This window comes from Xenia sp. Carnegie-2017, unplaced genomic scaffold, assembly GCF_021976095.1.
Source record: "Xenia sp. Carnegie-2017 unplaced genomic scaffold, XeniaSp_v1 HiC_scaffold_16, whole genome shotgun sequence".
In the NCBI taxonomy this organism is placed as follows: Eukaryota; Metazoa; Cnidaria; class Anthozoa; order Malacalcyonacea; family Xeniidae; genus Xenia; species Xenia sp. Carnegie-2017.
In genome coordinates this window covers 13846418-13861572 of record NW_025813469.1, presented here as the reverse complement: position 1 = coordinate 13861572, position 15155 = coordinate 13846418, and the positions used below count along the sequence as shown (strand labels likewise).

The 15155-nt window shown below is 34.5% G+C and overlaps 1 protein-coding gene across 1 annotated transcript; it reads right to left on the bottom strand.

Moving 5' to 3' along the window:
• Nucleotides 1–312: 312 nt before the first annotated feature.
• LOC124437584 (protein NLRC3-like) lies at nucleotides 313–14404 on the bottom strand. The gene is made up of 3 exons (XM_046987551.1): nucleotides 13278–14404; nucleotides 2448–3838; nucleotides 313–1142 (listed from the first exon to the last, which is right to left on the bottom strand). The coding sequence occupies exons 1-3, from the start codon at nucleotides 14348–14350 to the stop codon at nucleotides 634–636; spliced, it is 2973 nt and encodes a 990-aa protein (XP_046843507.1). The 5' UTR covers nucleotides 14351–14404; the 3' UTR covers nucleotides 313–633.
• Nucleotides 14405–15155: the final 751 nt, after the last annotated feature.

The following is a 15155-nucleotide window of genomic DNA, read 5'->3' as shown; positions in this document are numbered from 1 at the left end:
TTCCAAAGTGAACAGATTTTAGAATCAACATTGCAAAAATAAACTTGCATGTTAGCCACGTCTCTGAGGCAAACACGTTCGGTATGATATTGAGTTAATTATGATTGAACACATCTATTTATTTAAAATGTACATATATGTCCTGGTAGACATTTACTACTGCAAAAAATCTTTAAAAGAAACTTCTGAAACATTAGCAGGAGTTTTTAAACTTGTTTTCATACTTGTAGAGCACCAATTCTATAAGGAAAGTATGCTGGCCAAAAGATAGGAAATTGATACAAACAAACAAAAAACACATTTCCGTCACAGTTACAATGTATCAAATAATTTGATTAAAATGTTCTTTAGGTAGAACTATGATTCAGTATTGAAAGCATGCTAGCAAAAGACCATAAATTGATATGAAGAAAGGTGCTTTTTACACGCAAAAAATCAGGACAATTCAATTAATTTTATTAAAATATGAATACTAGCTGTTTACACTGTAAGGTCAAATGTATATTCTTAAAGCATGTTTAAAGTAATTAGCGAATTAATTTATGTAAAAAATGGTTTATATCTAATGTAAGTGTGTTTACAATTCTCACTTTTCAAAGCTTCACTAAGAGATTTTTCACCTTCATCACCTATCTATTTATGAAAAAGAGACAATTCTGTAAGTTTACAATTCTCACTTTTCAAAGCATTACTAAGAGATTTTGCACCTTCATCACCTATCTTGTTAGAAGAAAGACCCAATTCAGTAAGTTTACAATTCTCACTTTTCAAAGCTTCACTAAGAGATTTTGCACCTTCATCACCTATACTGTTATGAGAAAGATCCAATTCAGTAAGCTTACAATTCTCACTTTTCAAAGCTTCACTAAGCGATTTTGCACCTTCATAACCTATATCGTTATCAGAAATACCCAATTCAGTAAGCTTACAATTCACGCTTTTCAAAGCTTCACTAAGAGATTTTGCACCTTCATAACCTATGTTGTTGTAAGAAAGACCCAATTCAGTAAGTTTACAATTCTCACTTTTCAAAGCTTCACTAAGAGATTTTGCACCTTCATAACCTATGTGGTTATAAGAAAGATCCAATTCAGTAAGCTTACAATTCTCACTTTTCAAAGCTTCACTAAGAGATTTTGCACCTTCATAATGTATGTGGTTATAAGAAAGACCCAATTCAGTAAGTTTACAATTCTCACTTTTCAAAGCTTCACTAAGAGATTTTGCACCTTCATAATGTATGTTGTTATAAGAAAGACCCAATTTAGTAAGCTTACAATTCTCACTTTTCAAAGCTTCACTAAGAGATTTTGCACCTTCATAACCTATGTGGTTATAAGAAAGACCCAATTCAGTAAGTTTACAATTCTCACTTTTCAAAGCTTCACTAAGAGATTTTGCACCTCCATCACCTATCATGTTAGAAGAAAGACCCAATTCAGTAAGTTTACAATTCTCACTTTTCAAAGCTTCACTAAGAGATTTTGCACCTCCATCACCTATCTTGTTAGAAGAAAGACCAAATTCAGTAAGTTTACAACTCTCACTTTTTAAAGCTTCACTAAGAGATTTTGCACCTCCATCACCTATCTTGTTAGAAGAAAGACCCAATTCAGTAAGTTTACAATTCTCACTTTTCAAAGCTTCACTAATAGATTTTGCACCTCCATCACCTATATTGTTATCAGAAAGAGACAATTTACTAAGTTTACAATTCTCACTTTTCAAAGCTTCACTAAGAGATTTTGCACCTTCCTCACCTATCTTGTTATAAGAAAGACCCAATTTAGTAAGTTTACAATTCTCACTTTTCAAAGCTTCACTAAGAGATTTTGCACCTTCATCACCTATACTGTTATGAGAAAGATCCAATTCAGTAAGTTTACAATTCTCACTTTTCAAAGCTTCACTAATAGATTTTGCACCTCCATCACCTATATTGTTATCAGAAAGAGACAATTTACTAAGTTTACAATTCTCACTTTTCAAAGCTTCACTAAGAGATTTTGCACCTTCCTCCCCTATCTTGTTATAAGAAAGACCCAATTTAGTAAGTTTACAATTCTCACTTTTCAAAGCTTCACTAAGAGATTTTCCACCCTCATCACCTATATAGTTTCTATTAAGAGCCAATTCAGTAAGTTTACAATTCTCACTTTTCAAAGCTTCACTAAGAGATTTTGCACCTCCATCACCTATATTGTTATCAGAAAGAGACAATTTACTAAGTTTACAATTCTCACTTTTCAAAGCTTCACTAAGAGATTTCGCACCTTCATCACCTATTATGTTATTAGAAAGACCCAATTCAGTAAGTTTACAATTCTCAATTTTCAAAGCTTCACTAAGAGATTTTGCACCTTCATCACCAATATTGTTAATATAAAGATACAATTTAGTAAGCTTACAATTCTCACTTTTCAAAGCTTCCTTAAGAGATTTTGCACCTTCATCACCTATATTGTTAAGAGTAAGAGACAATTTAGTAAGCTTACAATTCTCACTTTTCAAAGCTTCACTAAGGTACTTCGCACCTTCAGCTGTTATTTTAGTATGAATAATATCCAATTTGATCAGTTTACAATACTCACTTTTTAAAGCTTTGCTAAAGCATTTAGCCTCTTCATCAGTTAATATAGTTTTAAATAAATAGAGCTCAGCGTATTTACAATTCTCACTTTTTAAAGTTTTGCTAAGGCATTCTGTATTTTCATTGGTTATGGTGTGAAAGTGAACGTCAAGTTGAGTAAGTTTACAATTTTGACTTTTTAAAGCTTCAGTAAAAGCTTCAGCACTTTGTTTACTTATATTGTTGCCACAAATCTTCAATTTAGTAAGTTTACAGTTCTCATATTTCATAGCTTGAATAAGCAAATTAGCACTTTGATCTTTAAGTTTATTAAAACGAATATCCAATTCACTTAGTTTGCAGTTTTTACTTTTTAAAGCTTCACTAAGATACTTTGCACCTTCAGCTGCTATACTGTTATCTTCAAGAGACAATTCAGCAAGTTTGCAATTCTCAGTTTTCAAAGCTTCACTAAAATATTTTGCACCCTTATCATCTATCTTGTTACCATTGATAATTAATTTAGTAAGTTTACAATTCTTACAATTTAAAGCTTCACTAAGAGATTTTGCACCTTCTTCACCTATATTGTTATAATCAAGAGACAATTTAGTAAGTTTACAAGTCTCACTTTTTAAAGCTTCACTAAGATACTTAGCACCTCCAGCTGCTAGTTCGTTACGACTAAGAGACAATTCAGTAAGTTTACAGTTCTCACTTGTCAAAGCTTCGCTAAAATATTTTGCACATTTATCACCCATGTTGTTGCCAATGATAATTAATTTAGTAAGTTTAGAATTCTCACTTTTTAAAGCTTCACTAAGATATTTAGCACCTTCTTCACCTATATTGTTTTTTCTAATTTCCAATTCACTAAGTTTACAATTTTCACTTTTTAAAGCTTCCCTAAGATGTTTTGATATATTTTTAACAGAACAGGAGATGATTTTCAAAGAAAATACATTGCATGCTGTTGCATTTGTCAAATATTTTGACAATCTAATGACGCTATGATCATCAGGAAATTGGCATGAAAAAAACGCGAGTTTTCTTAATTGTCGGCATTCAGAGAGAAATTCAAAGAAGGCGTTTGAATCAAGAGGCGTGAAAGAAACGTTATTAATGGATATTGTTTCAGACAAATTATTTGACTCGCAAACTGATCTCATCTCATCGTCGTCTTGTAATTCGTAAAAACACTTCATTCCAAGAAAACCAAGTGCTTGATTACCCTCAGAGAAAAATAAATGTGACATCCAACTTTCTAACCTGTAATTATAAAAATATCGTATTGTGAAACTTTTAAGAGTTTGGTTTAATTTGTTTAAAAAAATAAAGCCCCTTCACAAAAGCATCTTGACATGAGAAGTTTTTGTAAAACAACTATGGTAACAATAGCTAGCTATAATCTTTTAGTCGCAAATTAAAATAAATCAGATAATGCACACAACGTTTACCAAAGCCAAGTCCAAATTAATATTGCATGAAAGTAAAAACTCCTTGCTGCTTCTCAGAACAACCAGTTCAGTTGCGTTGGCAGCGTGGTAGTTGACTGGAAGAGGTTAGAGAGGTCAAAATTTATTTAGGCATGTTTTAATTAGTTAATTCGCCAAAAACTTTCATTAAAAAACAAGTTATATCTGTATGTCCTGTATGTACTATAATGGGCCTCACAGCGCCACGGAGCAAGTTTATAAGAAGCAAAATATTTGTAATTTTACTTTAACAGTAGAACCTGTGTGAAGCGGCACCGTATTAAGCTGTCACCCTGTGTTAAGCGGTTAAATGGCAAAGTTTCCTGGTGCAAATACTATTAAAGTGACCTTTATTAAAGGGTCATCTCTATTAAACGGACGCGGTCACCTTTTCCAATGTGCTAAGCTTAATTTTTTGTTTTTTGCACTTGTATTAAACGGTCAGGTTAAGTAGGTACTCCCCATAGTAAAATATATAAAGTAAATGGTTTGAACCCGGGAGTATCGTTATATGTTTGTAAATGATGATCGTCCAGGTTAATAAAGTCCTGAGAAGGACTGTTTTTGATGTTGTTGACTGACGTTTCGACAACCTTAGCGGTAGTCATCTTCAGAGTCAAATGAGGAGTAAACGTCAGGTTAGCCGCATTTTTTGTCTGGTTCTTACGTCGTTGTATTGTGTGTACAGGAAATGTGCAGGAAATGTGTATTGTCATTGTGGATTAGTGTGAAGTGAAATATTTTATTTTTAGTTGTGATGTGTGATTTAGGTGTGACGTTTTTAGTTGTAGTGTGAGGGTGTCAATTGTGTATTGTCATTGTGAATTAGTTTGAAGTGTAATGTTTTAGTTGACCGTTTGTTTGTATTGTGAATAAGTCGTTTGTAATGTGCCGGTAATTGCTGTGATCTGTCTCTGGGTTTGTTCCAAGTTGGTATACCAACTTCTAATGTAAGCCGTTGTCTATAGTCAGTACTGTAAGTGATGCATTTTGCCGAGTCCCAGTCAATGTTGTGCTTTGTGATTCGGTGATGTTCGGCAATGTGATTAGTTTTGTCTTGTTTCTTAGTAGCTCGTTTGTGCTCAGTAAGTCTTATGTTTAAGTTCCTGCCAGTTTCCCCGATATAGAGGCGTGGCAGTCGGAGCAGTTTATTTTGTAAACTGCACCTTGTCGTTCGTTGGGTTGTTCTTTGTCCTTTATGTCGTTAGTACTTGTCGTAATGTTGTGATTGGTTTATGTGCGACACGTATGTTGTATGGTCGTAAGATACGCGAGATAGTTTCAGACGTACTTTGATGTAAGGTATCGTTGCTGTCACCGAGTTGTTTGTTTCGCTGGGTTTGTTGGGTTTTAAGTGTTGCGTTTGATAAAGTCAGAGTTATAGTTGTTTTGTCAAAACACACGTTTGAGATAGTTGTTTTCGTTTCAGAGCGTCCGGTGAATCACATATGATTTGTGCACGTCTTGTTAATGTTCTGATTGTGGTGGCTTTGTGTGATGTAGGGTTGTAAGATGATTGGTCTAGTAGTCGGTCAGTATGTGTTGGCTTGCGATAAACTGTTGTTCCTAGTTTTGATTGTCATGTTTTTACCAAACAGTCGAGAAAAGGAAGAACACCAAATCAAACAACAACAAAAACTTGAACGTTTAAAACAAACTAAAACACGTGCAAGACATAAACATGACGATAACTGGGTGAGGAATATTTCTTCCCGCCCATTAGACGAAACTGAAACGCGACTACTATCTTACGGACTAAACATTCCATAACACCTAGACAAATCCTGACTGAGACGATAGTATCAAGTGTCGAGGCTGTCCTAGTATCAAAGAGACTTGTCAGAGACAACAAAAGACGAGATCAGAAGCAGGATAGCCTCCACTTTACAATCGTCCTCTATACGTGACAACAACTTGACAAAAGACGAACAACAAGCACTCAAACGACTAAAACACGACAACAACATCGTCATTTTACCACCAGCAGAGGACGCGTGACTGTGGTCATGGACAGGAATGATTACTTTAACAAAATGGACGCACTTGTTAACGACAGACAAACGTACGAACAACTCAAACGAGACCCAACACCATCACTAGTACGCAAACTTAACAGCAAGATCTTCTCTATGAGAAAATCTAACATTATATCTGAACGTATTTACTATCGACTCAGATGTTCAGTACCACGACCACCCAGACTATACGGACTACCAAAACTTCACAAACCACAAATAACCATGCGACCAATTGTATCATTCTGTGGTTCGCCTACTTACGAACTTTCAAAGTACTTGACCAACATACTGCAACCACTTACAAACAAATCAAAACACAAGCTACAATCCACTGAAACTTTCATTAAAAAACTGTGCACTATACAAATACCAGACAACTATATACTAGTGTCTTTTGATGTGAAATCACTGTTCACCAGTATTTCACTTAATCTGGCACTTACTTGTACAAAAACCCTCATTACAAACACCATGGACGTACTGCCATTACCGACAGAAGACATTATGGAGTTACTAGAGCTCTGCCTCACCTCGACTTACTTCCAATACAAAGGAACACACTACAAACAATTACATGGGACAGCAATGGGCTCGCCCGTTTCTGTTGTAGTTGCTGAAATTGTAATGCAATCTATAGAGGAACGGGCACTCATAACTTACAAACATGCACTACCTTTTTGGTTTCGCTACGTAGATGACACAATCACAGCACTACATTCAGACGAGATTGATGACTTCCATACTCACATCAACAAACAGAACAGCCACATACAATTTACCAAAGATGTCGAAAAAAACGGAACTCTTCCTTTTCTCGACTGTTTGGTAAAACATGACAATCAAAAACTAGGAACAACAGTTTATCGCAAGCCAACACATACTGACCGACTACTAGACCAATCATCTTACAACCCTACATCACACAAAGCCACCACAATCAGAACATTAACAAGGCGTGCACAAATCATATGTGATTCACCGGACGCTCTACGAAACGAAAACAATTATCTCAAACGTGTGTTTGACAAAAACAACTATAACTCTGACTTTATCAAACGCAACACTTACAAACCCAACGAAACCAACGAAACGAACAACTCAGTGACAACAGCAACGATACCTTACATCAAAGGTACGTCTGAAACTATCTCGCGTATCTTACGACCATACAACATACGTGTCGCACATAAACCAATCACAACATTACGACAAGTACTAACGAACATAAAGGACAAAGAACAACCCAACGAACGACAAGGTGCAGTTTACAAAATAAACTGCTCCGACTGCCACGCCTCCTATATCGGGGAAACTGGCAGGAACTTAAACATAAGACTTACTGAGCACAAACGAGCTACTAAGAAACAAGACAAAACTAATCACATTGCCGAACATCACCGAATCACAAAGCACAACATTGACTGGGACTCGGCAAAATGCATCACTTACAGTACTGAATATAGACAACGGCTTACATTAGAAAGTTGGTATACCAACTTGGAACAAACCCCCTTGAACAGATCACAGCAATTACCGGCACCTTACAAACGACTTATTCACAATACAAACAAACGGTCAACTAAAAACATTACACTTCAAACTAATTCACAATGACAATACACAATTGACACCCTCACACTACAACTAAAAACGTCACACCTAAATCACACATCACAACTAAAAATAAAATATTTCACTTCACCCTAATCCACAATGACAATACACATTTCCTGCACATTTCCTGTACACACAATACAATGACGTAAGAACCAGACAAAAAATGCGGCTAACCTGACGTTTACTCCTCATTTGACTCTGAAGATGACTACCGCTAAGGTTGTCGAAACGTCAGTCAACAACATCAAAAACAGTCCTTCTCAGGACTTTATTAACCTGGACGATCATCATTTACAAACATGTAAAATATATAATTAAATATTTTTGTTGGAACATATCACTTATATTGTATATGGGTCTTTATATTGTATTTATCTTCCATAAAATGACTCAAAAGATCCAACAATATTGTCTGTTTGTGCGGACAAATACACCAGCAATTTAATGTTTCTTACGTCCCTTCAGCCATTGACAAGAAAACTTATCTACAAAAAAGGGATATAGGCACGGAATATATAAGTTATAAACATCTTCTCTGTTGACACACGCTTGCCAATGATTATTTTTCAGCAGTTTGAGCCGCGACATTTTATGTATACTATTTTTAATTTCTAGTTAAAACTAAGAAAAAAAGTGCTTTATATAGTGTTGTTAATTGGCATGTTAACGATCAATACCGATTGGTCAACTTTAGTTTGTTAAATGTTACACGTAGCCCGTTTGGTGACTTTCCTAAAGAACTATAATAAACGGTCAACTTGCAATAAGTGGTCAACCTGTATTAAACGGTCACACGTGAAATCCCCATTTGTGACTGCTTAAAACAGGTTCTACTGTATATAGATGTAAAAGAGATTATTTGTCATGTAAAATTATAGCTACTTTTATCTGGATCGTTTATCAGGAATCTCTATACACACAAAACTTTTTACTACGCTTGTCTCTCTTTCAAAAGCCTTTTTTTGTTTAAAACTCATTTTCGAAATATGTTTAATTGCATATAGTTGTAATTGTTGTAATTACATGTGATATTTACGCATAAGTACAAAGATCATTCCCTGTTCTCAACGCCGATATTAACAAAACAACACGTACATGCGTTAGCCTACCTTAGTGTTCTTAATGGCAATATTTAGTCGACGACTTTTCTTCATGCACAAGAAGGCCTATTATGCTTTGGTGCAAACGCGTAAAATATCGATTGAAATAAAAAGGGAGAATGAGCTTTGGGTCCGGCTAAATTTTTAAGTGTGCGAAAATTTTGTTCGGTGAATTTTGTTCGAAAATTTTTTACATGCTTCTACCTTGAATATCAACTCAAACTTAACAAAATAACATGAGCCCCAAGGCAGCCAATGGGCATAATAATGAAAATTCTGAGCCTACAAGCAACTTTTTAGAAACTGCTCAATTTGTCTATTATTTAGATCATTATTCGTTTTAAAATACAATTATCCACTACTAACATCATGATTTTGTTGACTATAAATTCTGATAATTTTTCCTTTTTTAAAGCTTAAGTTTCATAACTCCATATTGTCAGGCTTTTAGCAATATGTGTTTCCTAGGCATGCTGCGTAGCCCCAAATTTAAGAAAAACAGCCAATTAAGTAAGTATCGTTCACCATTTTAATTAAAAATGCTACTAAACTGTAAGTTTTATGCACATACAACGCTTACAAAATATGATTACCACTTGCTTTAAAATGCCGGAAATTGAACTTCCGAGACGTTGAAAACAAAATTTTCCAGGTGAGTATGTCCCCAGACCTTCCAAGGTGGCTAAAGCTTTTGGCGTTTCTTGAATTACGTTCCAGAAGACCTAGTTCAGTCCCTGCTGGGTAGCAAGTAATTTCTATGTGTTGATTAGAATAATTAAATTTGTTGTCGATTGCTATTGCCGATTAGCGTTCCCATATCAACGGTTTCACGTCAGTGATTGCTTTTTCTGCAATTAACTTACAATTACAACTGTATGGGAACAACGCTTTATTACACAAAGAAAAATCGGTGTTTTTTTGTGAATATATATGACATGCTAGGTTTAAAGAAAATGTTATTGACATACTCATTAATATACGAGGTTTGAGTAAAACGTTTGTGGATGAAGATCGTCCAGGTTAATAGAGTTCTGAGAAGGACTGTTGGTATTGATGTAGACTGACGTTTCGACAAACTTAGCGGTAGTCATCTTAAGAGTCAAGTGTGGAGTAAACGTCGGGATAGCCGTTTTTGTTATCTGGTTCTTACGTCATCGTATTGTGTGTACAGAAATTGTTTTGCAGTGTGTGCGTTTCAATTGTGTATTGTTGACGTGGATTAGTCTAAAGTTATTAGTTAGTTGATTCTTTTTGTTTTGTGAATGAGCCGTTTGTAAGGAGCCGGTAGTTATTGTGATCTGTTCAGGGGTTTTTGTGTTAAGTTGGTCTACCAACTTTCAAATGTATGCCGTTGTCTATAGTCAGTGCTGTAAGTAATACATTTAGATCACAACAATTACGGGCACCTTAGAAATGACTCACTCACAAAACAAACAAACAAGCAACTAACTCATAACTTTAGACTGATCCACAAAACCAGAACACAATTGAAAACCACACACCCACACATTTCCTGTGCACAAATTACGACGCTGTAAAAACCAGATAATAAATACGCCTAACCTGACGTTTTAACACGATACTTGAATAGTGTTTCTACAACTAAGTTTTAATTTAAAGTTATTTTGGCCCAGTCTTGTTTGTTCTTCACTTTATCGCTCGTCAGACGTGGTGAAGCTGCCAATTTTTATCGAGTTTTGCATCCATCTTGTATCAAGATCAAGCTAAACTCTCCTGATTTGAATTGAGTTTACCTCCCAAAAATTGGGCAGAATTTGTTCTTATTTATTTTTTAAAGATGAAGGGAAAGTTTACAACAGAGTTGTGTTAAAATTGAATGCAGTGCCATGCAAAGTTAGTGAAAACTACGGTATATGCTGTATAAAATAAAGAAACTATTAAACTACTTGCCTGCTCAATTTGACTGACTGTATAGTGTAGACAATTATAATGGGTTTGGAAAGTTGGATTTATGCAAACAGTTGTAAAGTACTACTTTGCGTTTCTGTAAGTGAAGTATTTATTGTTATAGTAAACAGGTTACTACTTCAAAACCAAGATAAAAGAAATGTGTTGAACAATGTGCTAAGATTTGCTCCTACCTTGAAATTTTTTTTCAACAATAGCTTATGATTATATCATTAATATGCATGAAAAATTAAACATATTGTTGTCTCATCTCACGAAATCCATACTTGGTATGATTCCAGGTAATCCACAAATTCACATCGGATACATTGGTTACAATGAAGTTGAATGTAGAGGAAGCAAAAATTGATGGCAAGGAAATTCTTTTTGTCTTATGAAGAATTAGTACAAATCAATAAAAGAATTCTTTAAGCAAATTGTAAACAAATTTAAATTGCTCATGATCAAGCAACCTAGTCAGAGAAGCAAAGTCTGTCTTCAACATGTGACCTTTCCAATTATGTTTAGTTCTTTGTACAAAATACTATTTTTGAGAAACTTGATTTGTAAGTCTTTCATTAATGTTTTTTTATCAAGAAATAAAAGAAACAAATTCAAAGGCGTGATGGAAAATACAAAGATTTATCAAGTTGTTTATCATTTTATTCCCAATTGTTAGTTTGTACATATAAATAATTAGTATTGGTAGCTGTAAGTTGTTCAAGCAAACAGAAAAGTAGTAGTGCTTGAAGGGGTTAGCATTTTTGAAAAATTATATCTTGTTTTTGACATACATTACACAATTCCAAAAAAACTGTAATAATACACAATAATATCTATAGAACTTGATAAATTTCTTCGCCTACACTGTCAATTAATTATCTCGCCTTCATGCAGTAATAGACAGTGTTTTTGTCAGAGAAACCAATGCACTTTAGTTTCCAAATTTGTAATTTCAATGGAAAATTAATGTAGTTCTGTTCAGTAATAGACCCAAGGTTCTGCCAAGCAGTTTACAAAATACAAATTTCCAACCAACATAGCATGGTGTTTTGAATTTTTTTCTTTTTTGTAGCTCTTCTAGTTCAACATACTTTCTTTATGAGTTTTCAGTAGATTTATCAGGTAATGACAATACACATATGATACTTATCCATGGTAAATTTTCAGTTGACTTATGTCGCAGAACTGAAGCAAACATTTTCTCGCTTCCTTAGGAGCATTTTAACACAGATTTATCCATTTGAGCAAGAAAAATAGTTGCACCAAACTGTTTACAAACAGTCAAACACACAGAAGCATGAAATAAAGTATAAGTTTGACGAGATTGACAGGTCTACTAATGAATGACGTTTGATTTTCACTTTTAAAAGGTTAAAATGTCATAAAATAACTTAAATGTTACAGCCAAAATATGCGTTTCTCTACCGTCGATTTTCTTTATTTTGATGTGTGTGTGTACTGTGTTTTTCACGCCATGCTGAAGCGTTATTTTCACATGGTATGCTGTCGGCATCGTAATTGTTTTTTTTCTCACTTGTTTTCGTTCATATAAACAGTATTAGAAATCAGGGAGTGAATATTGAAAAAAATTTTTAAAGTGGAAGTTTTGACCAACAAAATCCGCCATTACCGCCATGTTTTTGACCACGGGGTCCCGGCCCCTTTTCCCCTCCAGGTCTTATAGAACTCAATTGTCGTCGCCTGCAAATTTTGAGTAAGTTAAAGGCACGGGTAAGCTTTAACTCAGCCCATTGAAGTAAATATATCTGGAATGCTAACTCCATTGAGTTCTATAATAACTGAAGCGGCTATCTCAAGAGCGGCTTTGAATATTGTATGACGCCAACAAAATGGAGGATTTTGTCCTTTGCCGCTGAGATTTACCGAAATTGACAGCTTTTTTGAAAGTTTCGCAATTTTCCACTCCTAAATACACAAAATGTATATTTGTATTTCGGATTCGGCAAGCAATTTTTTGATGAAAATCAAGATAAAAACCTTAAATTCATAATTTGTGTTTTAAGTTATAGCTTACAGCTGTTTGCTTGTTGCTGTTGCTCGTTTTAAAACGATTTCGAAAATAGTCCTACACTTTTGGAACGTAGTCTTTGGAGAATCCACTAGATTTGTTTTCTCATTAGCAGATTTTTTCACTTAATGCTTGAACATAAGGTTTATTTTATGGGCTTTATATGTATGTATCTTAGTGTGCATTATGCTGAAGTCTTTTTTTTTGCTGTTTAAATAACTTCCCAGTGCATCCAAATACTCTAATGAAAAGCAACAACTCAGTGATCTACAGTGGTCTACATCCACAAACATGTAAAAACCATTTTCTGAAGTGTAAAGGAAACGATCAAAAGAAATCGATCACCAAATTATTTCTTCCAAACTCTACGCGACACTTTAGTTTAAAACTTATCGGGGAGGCATTACTTTAATATTTGCTCATCTGGCTGGCAAAATTAATGTTAAGAATTTGGTGATGATGAATTAACTTAGAAAAATACATCTAGTCACATACAATATGAAGATACAATCAAACATTTTCAATGATACAAATGCTCATTGATCATAAATTTAATACCTCTCTAGAATAACGCTGATATCTTTTCCCTTCTCTTTCTTTTCATTTCCAACCAAACCAGCAGCAAATTCGATTACCAAATGCCATTTAGGATCTTGAACATGATCATCCAAAAACTTTCCAATGTTTTGCCAATCGTCAACAATATACCACGCTGCAAAAAACTCTTGAAGAGTCAAATGAAGAAAACAGTAAAGATGGCGTTCATCATCATAAATCTTATTGAAAATGCCACAGTTTTCCAGATTTTTAAAGTTACTGTTACTTTTTCTTTCAAAAATCAGGCGTCCGTCTTTAAGCCCTTCCATGGCAACATATTTTATTTCTTGTAGATCTTTATCAAGCTCGGATGGTAAAGGAATTCTCAAGTAATCCTTTTCTGTAGTCTTGCCCCTGAGAAGTGGATGGCTTTGCCATAGTAAAACTTTAATTGCTCTATCGTACAATTCAGTCATAGTCTTTGGACTGTAGTTTTCATCATCTGCAAAACATTCCTTTAAGGTCATACAAACAATTTTAGTGTTAATAGGGATATAACAAAAGCTGCGAAGTTCAAGAGAAATTTCAATCTTATTTAGAATACGGTCAGCAATATTTCTATCTTCATGACAAAACTTTTCCACGAATTCTTTTATCTCATTCTCAAAAAAGCCCATGATTTCAACTGTCCTCGCGAATTCCATATCTCTAAATTTACGTTCAGCTGTGGGTCGTGATGTAATAAGAACAGTAACATCAGGCAATAGTTTACCTTCAACTAGCATACTTAAGTGTGTAATGACGTGCCTTTTTTCATTAGGGGACCCTGAGTCGTCAGTTTGAATATCTTCATTATCTAAAGATAATTCATCAAGACCGTCGACCATAAGAACAGTTCTTTCAGGATTTAACATTATGAATTCGTAAATATCTGAAAACTGTTCAAATGAAAATCCAACGCAACTTCTTAACATTTTTTTAAAAGTAATGTACTTCTCTTTAATCGCACGACATTGCAATAAAATGACCAGCTTATTGCGCCAAAAGTCGTCTTCATTTGTCTTCCATTCATGAATAAGTTTTTTCGTCAACATAGTTTTACCAATTCCTGGCCTTCCGATGACTAAAATGGAGCTAGGATACGACTTGCTATTTGAAGTGGCTTAAAATGTCAGTTGCTCTTGTTAGTTTTCGCACTTTCATTAGGTTTGAAATGACAATGAAGGATCTCGTGCCTTTCATGCGTTTCTGGGTAAGCTTTACTTAATTGTCTTTCAGCTTGCATTATGACGTTCACATAAATATTTTCAAGATTTTGCACAGACATTTGTGCCTTGCCTACGTTATCGTGAATATTTAATAATTTGTTCAAGTGAGGTTTATTTTTTATTTCTTTTATCCAATTTCGAAACTCTGCACGTTTTGAAAAGAGGTATACCGTGAAAAACTCCTTATCTGTTGTGAAAAAATTGTCATTACTGGCCTCATTTAATAGGTATATTAGTTGACATATCGTCATTATTATCGATAAAACATCAACAGCTACAACAAATTTAATCCACCATTCACTGTTACCATCGCGAATTTTACAATTAACGAATCTCTCGTTATATGGAGGAAGAATTATATTGTTTAACAAAGATTTTTTGTTTGTTGTCGGACGCCACGAACAAGAATAGTCAATGGGAAACATGGATGGAAACAGTTCTGTAACAAATATAGACAAACCGATCACGCGTACAGTCAAATAAATGATGTAATATTTAAATGCCCAAGAACTAGATGCAACCTTTCTGACTTCACTGCTTCTTTCTGACAAGAACTTATCAAAGTTCTTAAGTCGATTGGCCACGGACTGTCCACAGATCATACCCCAAAAAAAGAGAAAAAAGAAATTGA